Source organism: Nelumbo lutea, chromosome 2 (assembly GCF_056320005.1).
Source record: "Nelumbo lutea isolate HS-2025 chromosome 2, American lotus-T2T, whole genome shotgun sequence".
Lineage (NCBI taxonomy): Eukaryota > Viridiplantae > Streptophyta > Magnoliopsida > Proteales > Nelumbonaceae > Nelumbo > Nelumbo lutea.
The window spans coordinates 9,651,102-9,670,279 of record NC_142685.1 but is presented as its reverse complement, the minus strand read 5'-3'; the positions used below and the strand labels follow the sequence as shown (position 1 = coordinate 9,670,279).

At 34.1% G+C, this 19,178-nt stretch overlaps 1 protein-coding gene across 2 annotated transcripts; it reads right to left on the bottom strand.

Annotated features, from left to right (window-relative positions):
• Nucleotides 1-15,861: 15,861 nt before the first annotated feature.
• On the bottom strand, nt 15,862-19,178 carry LOC148868463 (Homeodomain-like superfamily protein). 2 transcript variants are annotated; one of them, XR_016106865.1, is made up of 3 exons: nt 18,708-19,178; nt 17,938-18,583; nt 15,862-16,551 (listed from the first exon to the last, which is right to left on the bottom strand). XR_016106865.1 is itself a non-coding variant. In XM_088968299.1 (2 exons), the coding sequence occupies exons 1-2, from the start codon at nt 18,954-18,956 to the stop codon at nt 18,032-18,034; spliced, it is 801 nt and encodes a 266-aa protein (XP_088824425.1). In that variant the 5' UTR covers nt 18,957-19,178; the 3' UTR covers nt 17,816-18,031. The 2 variants fall into 2 exon arrangements, 1 of the variants encoding a protein (XP_088824425.1); XM_088968299.1 differs by lacking the exon at nt 15,862-16,551 and having other exon boundaries at nt 17,816-18,583.

Below are 19,178 nucleotides of genomic sequence, written 5' to 3'. Positions count from 1 at the left end.
AGATGGCTAGCAGGAGACAAGATCTTCGTCCAAGTCCTAATCAAATGCATCAAAGACGGACTAATCAGTCCAGCCTTAGAACTTATCAATTTAGGTCAAGTTCTTCTAGGACTTATTAGTTCTCAGTGCTTCTCCGTAATAAAGGAGCCTCCTCTAGCAATTGATGAGGCTAATTCCAACCAGTACATAACCAATTCCTCAGACTTCGTGGTAACATTATCTCATGAAGAAGTTATTGCGGTATCCTCTCATGTAAATCCAAAAGGTGCCCTTCAACATCTCGCCTTAGAATGCCTAGATGGTTATCATTTCACAGTATGTGGCCTGAACAAATACCAAAGGTAATACAAAGAATCAATCCTTCATATGGGTTTTGTTAGAATTCAGCACTACTACAGGGACCCTAAAAAATCAGAAATAGCTTATTCAAAGCTACTAATAGTTAAATTTATGACGAAGGCATCATGGGGTGACTCCAGCAAACCAAGATTCATCACCAAGCCAAGAGGTAGGAGACCCAGGATGTTTAATTACTCGAATTATTAGGATGCGGTATAAAGTATTATTAGTTCAAAATTCTATCTTCAAACATTCGTGGTTCATCCTGTTATCTAAAGAGTTTTAGGGCTCATATCCAATTAGGGTCTATGTTTGGTGGACTACATGGAGAGCATCAGAAGACATCTTCCCTCAAAAGGAATTATTAAATAAATATTCAAATTTTGGGTGAGGAAGAAGCTACTTAGAATTCGAACATGTAAAACAGTTTGAATTCTGTAAAACATATCACCTTCCTTGGATCCTGAAATGGAGTTATCATTTGGACGTTTCTTGGATGCCTCCATCCATCGATAAGGCCATTGAAATTAAGTGGTGGGATAAGTTTGATCTCATGACAGCCCTAAAGCCAATAGAAGAAGATGAGGTCTTTTAAGACTTATTTGAGTCCTACCGAGAAAAGCTCAGGAATAAGTTCCTTGACCTCGATCCCATTGATCTCGAGGATATATCCCTTCGATTCGCAGAAAAGATGAAAGAGAAAAGTATAGGAATCTCTAAAGACACCGACACCGAAAGCATGTGGTCTTTCAATCCACTTAAAGTATAAATAATTCAAGAATCTTAGGGTTGAAGAACAAATTTCCACATGAAAAGACTTGCCATTAGCCTCAACAGTAAAGATTCATCAATAATACTCTCTACAGTGAAAATTCGCTAAGGATAAAGAAGCATCTTCAAGAAGTCAGCTCATCTAATAAGACAAAGTTGAAGATAAGAAGGCATCTCAATCATAGAAGCCAGAAGATAAGATCTTATCCGAAGACCAGTTTATCTATCTATAAATAAGGCTCAAATTTCAGCAAAAGGGTGTGCTTAAGTGGCTTGAGTGTTCAAGAGTCCAATATTTGTAAAGGATTGCATAGTGTTTTTGTAATTTTTGTTGTGAGAACTTTTAGTGTGAACCTTGTAACCTTTCACGGATATTTTTTACTGAAGCTCTATAAGGTTCTACATGTATTCCATATCTCTATTATATTACTACTCTCATCAATCTAAAAGCTCTATCAAAGTTTTATTCTTCAATTTATCTTTTTTTTTTTTTTTTTTTGCATATGCATATTGCTGTCAATATTTTCATATGAAAGGATGTCAATGGATGCAAGCTATGGATGCATATAGAAATATGAACAACAATATGCATATGCAGAAAACAGTAAATTAAAGAATAAAACTTCAACAAAGCTTTTATATAGATTGATGTCAGATGGGAATAGTAATATAATAGAGATATGGAATATAGGTAAAAGACTTGTAGAGCTTTAGTAAGAAATATCACTAAAAGATTACAAGGTTTACAGTTAAAGTTCTCATAAGAAAGATTACAAAAACACTGAAAAAACCTTTACAGATACCAGACTCTTGAACACTCAAGCCACTTAAGCACACCCTTTTGCTGAAATTTTAGCCTTATTTATACATAGGCAGGCTGGTCTTCGGATGAGATCTTATCTTCTGGCTTTTATGATTGAGATGCCTTCTTATCTTCAACTTTGTCTTATTAGATGAGTTGGCTTCTTGAAGATGCTTCTTTATCCTCGGCGAATCTTCACTGTAGGGAGCGTTATTGACGAATCTTTGCTGTTGAGCCTAATGGCAAGTCTTTTCTTGTGGAAAAATGTTCTTCAACAGTAAAATTCTCGAATTATTGATACTTTAATGCGGACTGATAGGCCACATGCTTTCGGTGTCGATGTCTTTAGAGATTCCTATGCTTTTCTCATTCATCTTTTATGCGAACCGAAGGGACATATCCTCGAGCTCAATGGGATCGAGGTCAAGGAACTTATTACTGAGCTTTTCTCGATAGGACTTGAATAAGTCTTGAAAGACCTCATCTTCTTCTGCTAGCTTTAGGGTTGACATGAGATCGAGCTTATACCACCACTTAATTTCAATGATTCTATCAATGGATGAAGGCATCCAAGAAACATCCAAATGATAACTCCATTTCAGAATCCAAGGGAGACGATATGTTTTAAAGAATCCAAACTGTTTTACATGTTCAAATTTTAAGTAGCTTCTTCCTTGCCCAAAATTTGAATATTTATCTAATAATTCCTTTTGAGGGAAAATGTCGTATGATGCTCTCCACGTAGTCCACCAAACATAGACCCAATTTGTATAAATACAAATTTATTAATTAGAAAGTATAGGTAACTTTTCATAGAAAATTTTTATTTCAATAAATATAAATTTATTTTTACATTTTTTAGTAATTTTGTGAATTTATTAATTTTTAATGATATTATCATATATTAATTAAGATTTTTAGTAATTTATTTTTAGTGAAAAATTAATTTCAATGAATATAAATATATTTTTTATATTTTTAGTAATTTTGATATTTACTATAATTTTGGTAATTTAATTACTAAAAATTACTTATTTTGGTAATTTAATTTAGTGAAAGTTAAATTATAAGGCTTCCAATTATTCAAATAAATAATTGGAAAGTTTTAATAATTTCTATATGTATTTGATACTACATTTCACACCAGGGGTCATACTCCCCATCTCAATCCTGAGTTTTAAATTAATTCTTATCTTTGACCCCGATCCCCGTCAAAAAAAAAAAAGCTTACATCCCCGGTGGAGAAGTGTTCCCCATCAAAGACCAAAATCCCCACATTTTTTAATTAAAAGTTTGTTTTCAAAATAGTATTTTTTTAAAATAAAAGAAAATTAATATTTTTAATATCTTTATATATAATATAAATAATATTATATATTTAATATAATATTTACACATCTATCTATCTAAATATATAAAGCAATGTGGTCCACGTCACCATGCCTCTCCTTGCTCCAAACCGGCTCCAAACCCCCCATGCTCTCTTAATTCTCTCTCCCTCCCCCTTCCTATGACTCCCAAATTACCTAGTCGTCAATCTTTAAATTTTTCTTACTAAAAACATTCTTAAAATCTCTCTGTTTATCCCCTCTCTCCTAAAATTTTTCCACACTCCTAATTTATTGTCCTTAAAACTCTAACCCACATTATTCTCTCTCCCTTTCTAACCCAACATTCCAATTATTTAAGAAACGTCATCTCCTAATTCCTAAAACCTCCCCTCATTCTTTAAATATTGCTCATAACTTACATTTTTTATACTCTTAATTATTCCCCACTTTAACTAAGACATGACTCCCTCTCCCTCTCTCTCTCCCCGCACTACTCTTGGGTATGGTTCGGTTTTCATTAATCCAACCTAGTTATGACCCATTTACTTCGAATGGTATATTGAAAATTGTTTATAATTAATAATTTCATTTTATTTTATTAGAACTCATACCAAAATTAAGTAATTATTTTCGTGGTTAATTAAAAATTCCCAAACAATACTACTATTTATAATAATTAATAATTTTTATTTTATTAATATTTTTAGGATGAGTTACTAATATTTTCGAAAGTTTACTAATAGTTTACCAACATTTATTAATTATTTTTAGGACTAATTACAAAATACAAAAATTTACTTTATCTATATTATTTGTATCCATGTTTTATTAAGAATTACCAAAATATATTACTTTATTTAGTAATTAATGTTAGTGATATATTACCAAAATTAATTAATTACCAATAATAATTAATTATTTTATTAATTTTAAATTTTAAAAAGTAATAATTATTTTCATGAATAATTAAATTAATTATTTTTATTACTATTTTGATATTAGGATTAATTAAAAATTCTCAATATTCAATTAAAAATCTATTAATTATATATTTGTCATTAATTCAAAATTACAAAAGTTTAATATCAAATATATTACTATTTTTAATAATTATTGTTAGTGACATATTACCAACAAATTAATTACCAATAATAATTAATTATTTTATTAAGAGTAAAATTTAAAATTTAATAAGTATGTACATGAATAATTAAATTAATTATTTTATTAATTTTTTAATAATTCATAATATTAGTTCTATCAATTAATAATATTACTGAATATAGCTATTAATCATAGTAATATTTTTTTATAAAATAAGAATTATAAGATTTATTAATTCATAATTAAGAATTATTAACAATAATTATAAATTTCTTCTTAATTTTTGAAACATTAATTATAGAATTTAAAAATAATTATTAACTATTTTCGTGAATAATTAAAAATGCCTTAAAATATTACTATATTTAGTAATTAATGTTATTGTTAATAAATATAAATTAAAATTAGTGCTATTAATTACTAGCGGGGACCCGTGTGATTCATGAGTTTTGTTAAAGTATTTGAAGCAAGAGGAGCTAGGGTTGGGTGGGCCTAACTCGAGCCCGACCCAGCTGAACCAAAGCTTTTTCACAAATTGGGCTTGAGCTTTTGAACTTTAAGCTGGGTTTAGGCCAAAAAAATCAAAGCTAACCTAAACTCAGGTTGGGCTTGGGTTGGGACCTCGGGTAGTTCAAGCTTGATCCAATCCATTTGAGCTCATGCCAACATTTTCTGATAGATTGGGCTATATAGCTCAACATGCCCAAGCCCAAGTCCAGCTCAAAATGTTAGGTTAAGCTCAGGTTGGTCCTAAGTTGATAAACATGGGCTTAAGCTTAGGTTGTTAAACTCGGGATTGGATTAGTAAATTACCAGTAATTATCGTCATTCTATTTTTGTTAAGCTGTGTGGCCCAATTTCTAGGTAGAATATATTGATAATATGTGTATCACAAAATGTTGGGCGAGCTCAAATTGATCGAATTGAGATCGGGCTACTCGTGCCCTCAACCCAAGCTCAACTTGAATTTTGGTTAGACTTCAGTTTTGTGGCCTAAGTTCAGCTTGAAGTTTGAAAACTCAAGCCCAACCTTTGCAAAATCTTTGGTTGAGTTGGGTCATGCTCGTGTTAGGCCTATTCAATCTACACCTTAACTCTTTTTGCCTCAAGTTATTTTAACGTGCATGGCATGACTCCCCACTAGTAGTTAATAACCGAATGCAAATGGGGGAATAAAATATTATAAAGTTAGAAAATGAAATTATTAATTAATTTATATTAGAAAATAAATATAAATTAGTGTAATTTTGTTAGTAAACTACTTAATAAAATAAATATTTAACAACAATTTAAAATAATTTTCATGAAACTCAGTATGCTATTGGGTTGATTTGTAGAGATCTATTGGGTAACCTTATCGCGAGCAAGTGCTACTATTGTTAGAACCCATCGTGTTCCCCAACCCAAAGGCCTAAAGTTTACTGGTTCACTTCATTTTCGAAGCTGGTTTAGTGTTGGAGATGCTTAGGACATTGTCCACTTTTTTGTTTGAGTTTCAGGTATTTCTCTGTAGCATATGCATTCAATATGCGACAGATCTATAATATATATATATATATATACTCTTTCCAAACCGAGCCTAATTGTCCTAGTTGTCTTTGATTTGGCTAGTTAAGCGATACCTATCATGAACCATTGACTTGCTGAACCAAGCTATTTCTCACATGGTGGATACTAGACTTGTTCATGGGCCAGGCTGGGCATTTACTCTTCATAAATAGGATTTTGTTAGGCCTGAGCTCAAAGTCAGACCTAACAGAAGAAAGGACTCGCTGCTGGTGATTGTGTTCGTCAGTGTTGAGTTCGTGTCTGTGAGAGAGAGAGAGAGAGAGAGAGAGAGAGGACATACCACCGGTTCACCGAAATTCGCTGGTTGCACTAGTGAGTGTTCACCGGTTCTGTCTACCTGAGAGTGTGAGGTTGTGCTAGTGAGTGTTTGACTACTGAGATGAGAGGTTCGGGTAGAAAGAGATAAATGAGAAGAGAGGAATTAGGAACTTAGGAAATCTAGGGTTTTTGGTTTAATCTCAGAGTCGGGTCGGGCCAGGCTTTTTTAACAAATCCCGAGCCCAACCCGTAAAATAGTCAGGCTTGGGCTTTTAGGCCTGAGGTCAAGCCTACGGGTTCAAATATATGTTCAAGCCCGTCCGGTGGCCGAGCCAGACCTGCCCATCAGACTACCCAAACCATGAATAGGTCTAGTGGGGACACCAATCATAAATCTTGGACCTCCTATATTGATTGCAACAAATTACTAACTATGAATTTCTCTTTATACGTTATACCTTATTTATTGCTAATGATGTGTCTGCGTGATTTATATAAGTTTCCTTAGCATATTCAAATAGCTCAATCATATCCATGTGTTTTTTTTTAGAGAATCATATCCATGTTTTTGCTAAGCATATATTGGTACATTAAAATTGTCTATTTGATACTCCTTACAATGCCAATACATCAAATATTAGATTTGCATATTCTACGATTTTCATTTTTTATTGTTCTACTTATTATATCAAGCTATTAGTATAGCCAGGCAAATAAAATCATTAACACCATGAACCGCAATCATATGTCATATATGCCTAATCCTAAATAATATTATTTACTAAGAGACCCATGCAATGCACATGTTAGTGTTAAAAGGAGTGATTACATTTAGGTTGTGTTTGGTTTGAAGGAAAAAGTAGGAAAAGGAAAAGAAATGTAGGAATGCCTTTACAAATATTGTATATGTTTTCCTATCTTTCCCTACCTTTTCCTTCAAACCAAACATAGCTTTAGGGTCCAGTTGGTTTTTTGTAATAGGTGTTTAGACTCGGATGTTTGTTTGGCAGGAATGAGATTCTCATTCCAAAGTTTGTCAACAAGTAAAGAACTCATGACAAAATTAAAACATTATTGAATTAATAATAATAATAATAATAATAATAATAATAATAATAATATATTAATAATCAAATAATAAAATATTACTAAACTATTAATAAAAATATTGTAAAATAGTAATAAAATAATAGTACTATAATAAAATATTAATAAATCAATAATAAAAAATATATTAATTATTAAATAATAATAAAATAATCAATAGACTAATACAAAATTAAGGATTTTCAACTAATTCCGGTTGCAACTCCAAATGAACCAAAAAACAATAATTGGAATCTGAATAGGTGATTCCATTTTCAATTCCTGGGGATTCCGATTCCAATCCCAATCCTATCTATGAACCAACCGGACCCTTACTAGTTTCTTAATAAAAGAGAAAGTGGCAAGTTTAAATATCCCATATTTGGTTTTCTTATTTTCTTAAAAATTCAAAAAAAAAAAAAAAAAACAAAACAAAACTCTAAGAGGTTGAGAAACAATATGAGGAGGGAGAATAAAATGATGTGGGCAAGTGGACAACCACCTTTTAAGTATATAGAATAGATTCTTAACTATCCCTCTCAATTTTGTGCAGCTTTATAATCTATGCATGTAGTCATAATTAGGTCTGCAAACGGTATTAGATTGTCCAAATTTGAATTTAAATTCAATCCCATTAAGGGTTATCCAGATTTGATCTGTTTATAATTGGATCAAATGGGGATCCACCCTTATCCAATTTGACAAGATCCGGTTCGATTCAATTAAATATATTTATTCATATATTCTTAAAATTTATATTGTATATATTATTGGTGATATCCCGCCTCCCAGTGATTATTGATAAAATTTTCTTTCTTGAAAAATATTTTATTTATTACTAAAGAAGATGTAATTGTGGTGTTTTACTAAACTGTTATAGGTTCAAATTTCATACAAATAAATTTCAATTCATTTTGAATGTTTTGATCACATTTTAGTTTAAGTAATTTGAATATAATATGAACCATAGACGAATCAAATTTGAATCTACTTATATCCGATTTGATTGATCCATTTGCAGCCCTGACAATAATAAATATATATGTAAAACAACTTTTTGAAGAGAAAGAGCTTGGCATGAGCTAGAGTAGTAAAATTGTATGCCCTCAATCGAGAGGAATCGGAAGGACATGCCAAGACGACGTTAATGGAGCTTGTCTGCAGGTGTATCCTATCCATGGAGGAGACAGAGACAAGTTTCAATCTTCGCAGGGAGCAGCAATGGGCCACCATTGACTGTGAGCGTCTTTGAGGGGCCTAACACCACAAGGGATGATGTTTCTTTCTATCTTCCGACGACGAAAATCTACTTCAACTCCCATATCCCCACATTGTTTTGAGATTAATCCCGTTCCCGGCCCAAGGCATCAATCAAAGCAAAGCAATGTTCAACATGTGAGCAGTCCATATTGATTGACTCCATCTCCTTCTCTTTCCTTCTCTCCCAAGGTATGGGGTCTCATAGGTCATAACTCAAGACCAGCGAATCAATTGTCGGTTGGTTAGTGATTTGACACAATCTTTAACATTTAAGACTGGTTTTAATCCCAGAGGATTTTTTATCATCAGTTGGATTTCCCAACCTTTGTGGGCAAAACCCATATGCAGAACTAAAAGTCTAAAACAATGAGTAATTTTACACTGAAAAATGTAGTAATTTTTTACATTTTTTAAGGATCAAACTGTAGTTGTATTCTAGAATCATGGTGAGGTTCTATAATTGAATGTAGGATGTGCACCTAATGTAAGACAATGGACTTATAAAACGTGATAAACCCGGTCAGCCTAGCATAAATCCGGACCGAACTGGATTAGTCCAATTTGCAGTAATGGACCGATGATTGGTGTTGACACCTATTTAGGGGTGTCAATTGGACTGTATTTGGTTCAATCCGATCCAGTCCAATGTGAGTCCATTACAAATGGACCTGGTCCAATCCAGTCCAATGAATATTCTGGACCATTTTGGACCGGTCCAGATACTGTTCAATTTGTTCAAATTCCTGTTAATTTAGATTGGTTTCAACTCAAACCTGATCCATTGACACTTATGTTCTAACCTTCTATCAATGGACTAGATATTGGCTCAATCCAATATAAATTTATTATGGATGGACCAGGTCCAATCCAATATGTTATATTAGTCCATCCAGTCCGTCCAAATTAAATGTCTTATTGGTCCGTCCAATCCATCCAAATGGATTTTGATTTTGACGGAATCCAACCCAAAACCGGTACATTGACACCTCTACACCTATTTATACTGCATTTAACACTCCTTATTTTAAAGACTTATCTCCCTTTTACAATTAAAATGCCCCTAAATTGAGATCTCTTGCCAAGAAAATATGTTCCAACCCCCTATCAATTTGATCTAACAGTACACATTTCACCATGAGCTAGACTGGGACCCACCATATATGAGATGTGCAGTGTTAGATCATACTTGTTGGTGCTAGCCTTTGCAATAAACTAAACTTATGGCTTTACTTCCACACCATTCCATGCTTTTATGACATATGTATAACAACGAATTCATAAATAAATTATTAATGCCCAGGAATCTATAGTCACTCAAAAAAGAAAAAAAAAATCAAATGTTCTTGGAATATAAAAAATCTAAATAAAAAAAGATAACATATTAGAATATTGGAATCAAGGAAGAAAATCATAGAAAGAGAGGATTTGTACCCTTCAATTGCGGGATTAAATACGATCAAGGGGACGAAACATACTTTATTCCTTGAAAGAATGAGATATAGACAATATTACAAAATCAAAGCAAAAGCAAATTTGTCCGTGTTATAGTTAAGGAAAAAGGAGGGTAATAACAGTAGATTCAACGGTCGTAACGACCCATTCTTATTCTTAATTTGCTAAAGCGTTGTAATCACTAATCAGCAACCTCGATCCAACTAGAGCTACGTCACAGCCTCACACATTATATCTGCATTATGCTTTTATAATGTTGTTACGTTATTATACAGATCCTTCTCTGATTAAAATTAATATTCGGATACAACTTTAAACCTTGACCCAGCAGTTTAATAAAGTACCATTTTTAGCTGGATCCAAATTTCCACCACTTTTTTTAGGCAGGAGCTTAGGGTTTTTTAGTGGAATAATTAATATAAAGAATAAAAAAAATGATGGAAGATCGAATATTTCCAATGGGTCGTCTGAATGATTCCACAGCTTTTGCAATATAGTGGGTTAGTGGATTATGATTTGACCACTATCCAAATTATGGGTTAAAAACACTGGTAAATTTAATTTAGTAAGCTTTGATGGAACATGAAAGTGTTTTAGCTGCCTACATCCATCTCTAACCACTTGAATATTAGTAATATTTTAAAAACTTACTCGAAACCGGAACCGTTTTGGTTGTTGGTTCTTGGACCAGTCCATGATATTAAAAATATATATTAAATGGATCAGTCTATGATACTTATAAAAAAATTAAAATAAAAAAATGGTCTAAAAATTATTGTCCGGATAGATTGGATTGATGGTCCGATTGTCTAAATTAGTGAATTGTTGACCAATTCAATAGTTAAAAAAAAAAATATCAATTCGGGGTGAAATGGAATCAGTAATTATGGTCTGAGTGTCTGGATAAACCATTGCTTGAAAGCCTTCTTTATTATTAATTATTTATACTACTAATAAAAGAGTGAATAGTCCCATTTTCTAAATTTTTCATTATGCATTTTTATGCCTTATCTTAGCAATATACAACAGGCATAAAAAAGGGCATATATGTCCTTTACTCTGACTCCAAAAATTGCCCACTTATAATAGTTAAGAAAGTGTCCACTTATAACTATTCAAAAAATTATCCACTTAAACCAATTAAAAAACTGTCCACTTATAATTGTTCAAAAGCTGTCATGAATTGTAAATAGTTTTGTCTTGGAGATGCTGTCGAGTGCAAATGCACGTACTTGTTTACTAGTTCAGTATAAATGTATGAAGCCTACACGAAGAAATTAACGGCTCTATCTATTGCACCTCCTAACAATTCCTACCATGTACAACTATATAAGTCAACTCATAACTCGCCCCTACAAACTTGATTCAATTGGATTTTGAGTATTTGGCTCGAGTTAGTAAAGCTTGGAACTTTGCTTGATTCATAGGTTGTTATTGATTCTGTGGTTTTAATCGATTAATTTTGGGGTTATTTTTTTGCTCCGGGAGGGGGGGTAGACCATCCCCCAAACCCATAGATGTCCCCAAGGCAGTGCAGGCGGGATTCGATCCCAAATCTCCACCACAATCAACAGGAGATCTTACCAACTAACCCATTGGCACTTTTTCTTTTTATGGTTATTTTTGTCCATAATGAAACTAGTTTCCATCTCCTATCGACAATAATCCAACCCCCATACACCACTACAGTTGTACATTGAGAACATGCCTCCAAATCTGCTATTCATCATTTGTTCCCACACTACACCCACGGAACACCATTGCCGTGTATAAGAAACATCTCCCTATAAAATGAAAAGAGAGATATTCTCAATGCACAGCTGTTGTGTCCTGTGGGTAGGGATGTGGGAACAAGTAGTGGGTAGCAGATCCGAGCCATAGGGACATATCCCATATTTTCATATTATCATTCATGGGGAGATGATGTCATGTTGGTAGGTGTGGGTAGGAGATTTTAATTGTACATTTTAGGTGAATGGTAAGCATAATCTACCCAGCCTAAGCTATGAGTCAATTTGCATGATTTTGTTCTCTGAAAAAAAAAAAACAGTATTGAAATTACACATCTCTATTAGCCCTAGGTTAATTATGCTGTAGCTTGTTTTGTCTATGGCCCCGTTTGGTGCATCTTTGCATGCGGTCTGCTGGCTATTTACAATTCCGGCAAAATGTGATTCGATATTTTCTTGTTTTATTTGCAATAGATTTGACCACTAAAAACTGGTACACTGAAAAGACACAAAAACCTAAAGCAGGTGATTTTTGGAAAGCTCCAAATGAAACTTTGTATTTTTTTTTATTCATCTTTATGCATAAAGACGTGTAGAAAGGCAACTTCCTTATCCAAATGGGCTTCAGACTGCTCAGATCTTAATACAAAAGCCCAATACTATAAAATCTTGCCAAAAAGACTGGCCAAACAGCCCTATAGTCATGTAGATGTGAGGACATCTGACCTTCATCTCCACATCTCTCACAACCTTGTGAAGTGAAAAAATTTCGTGCAACCATGATCACACAAATAACCCCCATTGAAATGTGAAGACGTCAGTGTTTTAAACCTCACATCAGTTGATGTGTTCTGTTTTTGACTTTTTTCGTTTACTGAGGGGTCTTGGATTGTCATGCAACTACAGTCACAGGAATTGCAGAGGCCTTGTGGTGAATGTTGACGATTTTCTAGTTTAGAGCGTATCTACCGTAATCTTACAATCAGCTTTGATCCAGATGCTTTTGAAGTTCATTAATAAAGGTTGGTACTAAAAAAATGGAGGAAGATTGATCTAGGTTTAGGATATGACTTGATCTTTTGAATTTTTTTTTTTTCTTAAAAAATGGCTTTCAAGCTTGAACTACCATTCTCACTAGGAGTGCAACTTGGATCGGGTTCCTGAACCCTAACTCACGCCCGATGTAATTAAAATTCTTTAAAAGCCATGCAACTTAACTTGCAGCACTAATACTTACATTTGTGAATTAAGGGTCCGTTTGATTTACAGTGAAAATTGGAATTGCAATTGGAATCAAAATTCTTTGAAATCAGAATTGGGATGACTTATTTCCATAGTCTGTTTAATTCAAACAGGAACAGGAATAAAAATTGGAATCAGTAGGAATGAGATTTCATTCTTAGTAAAGGCAGGGAATGGTCATCCTTCAAATGAAGGAATGCCATTCCAGCATGAATGGGAATGAAATTTCTATTCCACCCAATCAAATAGTTGGAATCAGATTCCGATTCCAGACACTTATTCCTGCAAACCAAATGGAGCCTAAGATTTTACAATTCACTAGGCAAGAGGATAAGTGATATAAGTTTAATTCAATTAAAGAGGGTAATTCCAACATAATCCTTCTCTGTGTGAAAAATGACAAGCATAAAAATGCAGGTTTTAGTTTGAAAACTGCTACTATGTGCGAAAAATGAGCAATTCAGTCCACCACAGTTTAGAAGACCCTGAATGGGTGATGAATATAAAGGACAAAGGGCGTTGAATGAACTGTTTTGAGGGGTTCATTGGCGTGCATTTCTTCAATGTTTTATGGTAGCTGATATGCAGATTCAACAACTATCATCGAATCCACCAAGACATGGCCAATGGGCTTTCTTTCTTTGGGGCATAAAAAAGTATTTAGATTCCTCGACTTGTTTCAAATACAAAAATATGCTTGGAATAAAAGCATTTATGCTTTGCTTTTCTACTTTGGATGAGGACTAGGGTTCTTGATGAATGAAAAATGTTGATGGTTTTATTTACTCATTAATATTTTATTATCTAATTGTGTCATCTATAAAAGAAAATAAGCCATTCAGTTCAGCCACTTCAGCCCTTATCGAGTCGCCCCCTTAGAGATGGGTCCTACTTCAAATAACAAATGCTCAGCATGCGTTTTATATGGTGAATATCCATAAGAAAAGAAGTTAGAATCCTTCCCCCATTGCTCATTCTCCAATGAAGAAAAATAGCTTTAATTTGGAGAGAATTCAAATATTAGATTATTCCAAGATTTCGGATTATTCTAGTTTCTTGTGTGGTGTGGGGAATTTCTTTGGGACCCATTCAATGATAGTTTTTTATCACAATTTGAAACCAAACGAATCAACTCAAGACTCGACCAAGTGGGGTGGGTAGATTTAACTAACTAGCAAGTCATAATCCCAGTCTTGAATTTTTTAAGCAAGTTAATGTGGATGGTAATGGGGACCGGACCCAGGCCCATATATGGTATTGTAGCCCAAACCCAAGATAATTGGCTCTTTCTATACTTTCTATACAAACTTCTAAGTTTGGCCAAAATATGGTCGTGTACTCCTTGTCATCTAATTTCCACGTATGTATTCTTCCCGAGCCGTAAGGCATAGTTTATTAATAAATGCTCAGATTATAACTCAATGAGTACAAGACTACAACTACAAGAGGCAAGAAAAGCGAAAAATAATTTAAAATAAAAGAAACTATTATGCATGCATGTACCGTGCAGCAAAAGATATGGACTAATGCTATTTTTGGTTCACCTCCCATTAACATGAAACTAATGTTTTCAACCCGCCCATTGATTTGGCCAGTTTAACTGTTCGAATCTTCACCCGTTCAGAACTTCGGGTCTGGTTCAGTTAAGACCTATCAGACGGTTAAAAATTGTTGGTTTGGTCAATAATCATTCAATTGTTACCCATTCGATTCATTTGCATATTCAATACATACAAAACTTGTAGAGGCTATAAATTTGCACTCCAAGGTCCGATTTGGGTGATTTTTTTTTTAACTTTTTAAGATCTATGCATCTCAAGGTGCCATAGCCCTGTTATTTTCGCGAAAAACTCTTTTTTTGCCTCAAATTGTAATTTTAAATATTTTTTAAATAAAAATTAAAAAGCATAAATTAAATATAAAACAATACATATAACATATCTAAAAGATATTTATATATTATTTATTGTTAATATATATATACACACATGGTCTAAACCGTTCGGCCCAACTGGTCGAACCAGTGACCTACAACCTGAAGGCAAAAAAGATTTGGCCTTGGGTCAGTTTTTAAAACATTGCATGAAAGTACATTCCTCCATAAAACATGAGCCAATGAAAAGTGAAACACATTTATTTTAGAAACCTCAAAGAACAAGGAAATCATGGAAGGCTCAGTTTGAAAAGATTACAGTATGTACATTATATATACATATAAAATAATACAAAATATTAAGTTTTACGGTCTACATATTTGCATTATACTCCTTCCGAACTGAGCCGAAAATTTTTCCATTCGCGTTTCATGGAGGAAATAAATTCAGCTTAATGTCGAACATAACCAACATTAAGATAAACACGCCTACTAGTCTCATTAATGTTAAGTTTCAGCTGCTGCTCAGTATTAAATCCATGTGTTAAGTTTTGAGAAAAAAGTTGAAGTACGAAGCTGGTGAAAATAAGAAGAGTACACTCACGACTAAATGACTAATAATTAATCCACAAGGTCCCTTTATTAGATGGAGAGTCTGAATCTGATGATCAGCAGTACTCAGAGCAGAATGATTTTGTCAATTGTATTTGATCAAAAGTCCTCCATTTTCTGCACAACATGCAGCTTTTACATTTATTTTCTTCTTTTTTTTTCAGTTTCCAAAATGGCCTCTTACCATGAATCTCCATTGTCAGCACCTTTACGTAAAGAGAAACTGTATCCATTATACAGAACCTAGAAACAGGTTTTACAATTGCAAAAGTTAATAAATTGCTTGTCCATTAGGCATTAATTAGCTGATGAGTTTGCTTTATCTTCTAATTAATGTGGCAATTAATCTCCATGATCACCTCAATAGTAGAAACCAAACCCCATGTATTCCTGTGTTTTGTGTGTTTATGAATCTTCAATGCAATGAAGGTATTTGATGAATGGATTCTGAAAGCTGGAATGACATCCCTTCTTTATACATTTGAACTTAATTTATTTCCAAGATCTATTCTAACACTAAGCAATGCATCTGAATATAATGTGCATTCGCCGCACCACTTATGTTGTTTCCCCATGTAAATTCTGACCATGATTACCGACACTTAGGAGCTATCATGAGGTCGGTGGGTCACCAGCCTATGTGCCCGTAATACAGCCCAAGGCCAAGTTGCAGAAGGTAAGAATGACTTGCATATAAGTTTTGATCATAGCCTGGCTCTGACAGTGTTATAAAGGCTGCAGAAATCTAATTATCTGACCATTTACTTGTCAAAATTCACGGAGAATTTCTAGAGAATATTCCTTCTGAAACTGTGTTTTATTTGGGGTGCAAATCATAATTGGATACAAATTTTGCATTCGGATCAGTTTTTATTTGCAATTATGACTTACATTCTTATCCTATGCAAAATTTGTAAGTTTTGTCTTATTTATATTCATAGACAGTGCAAATTTTGCATCCCAAATACTGATCAAAATTGGTATCACCTTCCTTTTACCTTAAATTCTCTCTCTTATAAAGTGGAAAGTGAAAACCACATCATCTTGCTTCCCAAAAGAAATACCCTTCCTCTTATCTTCATTCTTTACACTCCATCTATTTGCACTCCCATATATTTACACCTGTACAAATGAAATTCACACTGCAAATAAATGAGCACCCACCGCAAACAAAGCGTAAACTTTCAAGGCTTATATTGGACATGCTGTAATTAATATTAATATATAATTATGCACCCACAGTTTGTCAAACCGGATACAGAGAATCCTAACTTCCTGTTTTCAGAGAATTAATTAAAAGCTTACAGAAGTTGTTGAAGAGCCATTATTGTATTCTTGAAGGAATACATATAAATATGCAGTAGCTTAATTTCTTTTGATCCATAATAAACTATTACCGGCCTACTGGGGGCAAAATTTTAGAGGAGCCACACCATAATTATCATTTGATACATCATACCATGGTTACCATCTCTAGGATTTATATATGAACGTAGAACCAAAATACTCAAGTCTAAATTCTCACTTAAAATCATTCAACACCATGTTTCCCCATCCCAACACAAGGCAGCTGATCCCTGCTGATCAATAGGAAGATATATGCCCATTATCTGATTTGATTAACCCATACCAATTAATACGTTTTCTATTAACACAGCTGTCACGTTTGAATTTTGACATACCATTAGATATAAATGGGGTTCCTGTTACACATCAGTCACAGTTCCATCTATTAAGAGTTATGCTTCAATTGAATGCACTTCAACATCAATTTTAGGCCATTATCTTCAAACTACCAAATGGTTTATTAATTTCCATCTCTGTTCACTTACTCTTTCAGCACATTAATAAAGTGCATTAACTTTGAAGCAATAGTTGTTTAGATACATGTCTAAGTATGTCTGCTCACATGTGTTTCTTTGATTTGATAATCAGATTAAAGTAATTAGACATGTCCATGCACCTAACAAGCTAGTTGATGCGACCCAATTCATCAATCACTCCTGCTTTTATGAGCTGCAAGCTCAATACAGCTGAGACAATTGAGTACCCCTTGCCATGGCATTTATGTTATATGTTTAAAGGTAATTGAAATGGACTTTGTCCTAGAGATGAATATTGAATATGCCGATTGTAATTGAGTGTTTGAGATGCATACAAATTATCATAATGGTATACCCCACCACAGTCTTGTTTATATATATATATATATATATATATAATATATATACAAACTATCATATTGGATCCCTTCAGAAACATTGGTTTATGTATAAACAATAAAAGAAAGTGGGTCTATTTTCTTTTTAAGTGATAGTAGAGATTTTTCTGGTAATATTAAAATGTTCAGTTAGCCTACTTCATACGCATTGAGAGGAAAAGGAAATGTAATAAGAAAACAATTAACCAACATAATTGATTAACAACGAATTAGAAACTACGCACAAGGTCTGAACTCTAATCTAATTAAACACCTAACAAAAAAAAAAGGAGAGTTCTAAGACAAACCTCTCTCAGGGCTTCTCTACAGTACAAGAAAACAAGAGCAGCTGCATCTCTCCCCCCCTCCCCCCTCAAAACAATATAACTAGTTCACATCACATCATATGTCTTCACGCCTTATTTTGTTTAGAAGAGCTGTGATGAGGGCGTCTCTCTTCTCCGCCCGAGTTTCCTCTCGAATTCGTCTTTGTTCCTCTATCTCTCTCCACCTCCTATCCATCAATAACCTCTCTTTCTCCAACGCCTCCATTGTCTGTCTCCATTCCATCTCCTTTAACCGTCTCTGTTGTTCCCTCGCCTCCATGGCTTCTCGCCATTGCACTTCCATTTGCACTTGTTGCCTCATGAATTCCTCTAATATCTCTTGCAAATTATTATTGTTAGTGCTACTACTGCTGCCTGCTATACCCGCCGTACTGTTATTGCTCCTACTCTTTTTCTTTTTCTTACCACTGAACTTCTCCTCGTCGCTCTCATCGTCATCGTCCGATGACATCCGCGTTTTCTTTTTGCTCAAACTAGAACTGCCCGCTCCGCCGCCTTCAGCTTCAAGCCATAGCATCCTCTGCATCCTGGCGTTGAAGATAGACTGTATCTCGTTGTAAAATGGGAATTGTTGTCTCACGGAATCAGGTTCAGTAGTTTCACAGCCCTGACGATCACAACTAAGTAATTAGATCAGGTAAAAAAACGACAAACATACAACAGTACTGGAAAGGTTGAGGCTTTTAGGATATATATATATATATATATATATATATATGTTGTATATATACCTTATATCGGGTAACAAGGTTCTTCCACTTGCACTTGCACTGATCTGCACTTCGATGGTAACCTTTCTCCTTCAACCTTGTCGAGATAACCTCCCAGAGGAGCTTGTTCCGTTTGGTCTCCATGAAAGTCCGATCGAGCTCCGCCCTGATCAATAACAACTCCTTGGTCTCCTGAAGACTCCATTGAGGGAATCGATCGCCTGTTTCCATGTTAACGCTCGGGTGGTGTCCCTCCGTAACACATAGCATAGGAGAGGAGGAGAGAGAGAGAGAGAGAGAGAGAGAGGGGAGGTGAACCTTTGTGTCGGGAGTGCACTGGAGAGAGAGAGAGAGAGAGGAATTATTTTGTAGGTGGTGGGTGATAAGAAAAAATTAGGGATTTATATGAAGGTGGTGTGAATGGAGGGGGATCGTCAAAGCTGTTTCAAAGGGAGCGTTGGCTTTCGTTCAGATTTGAAGTTGAAGAGAGAT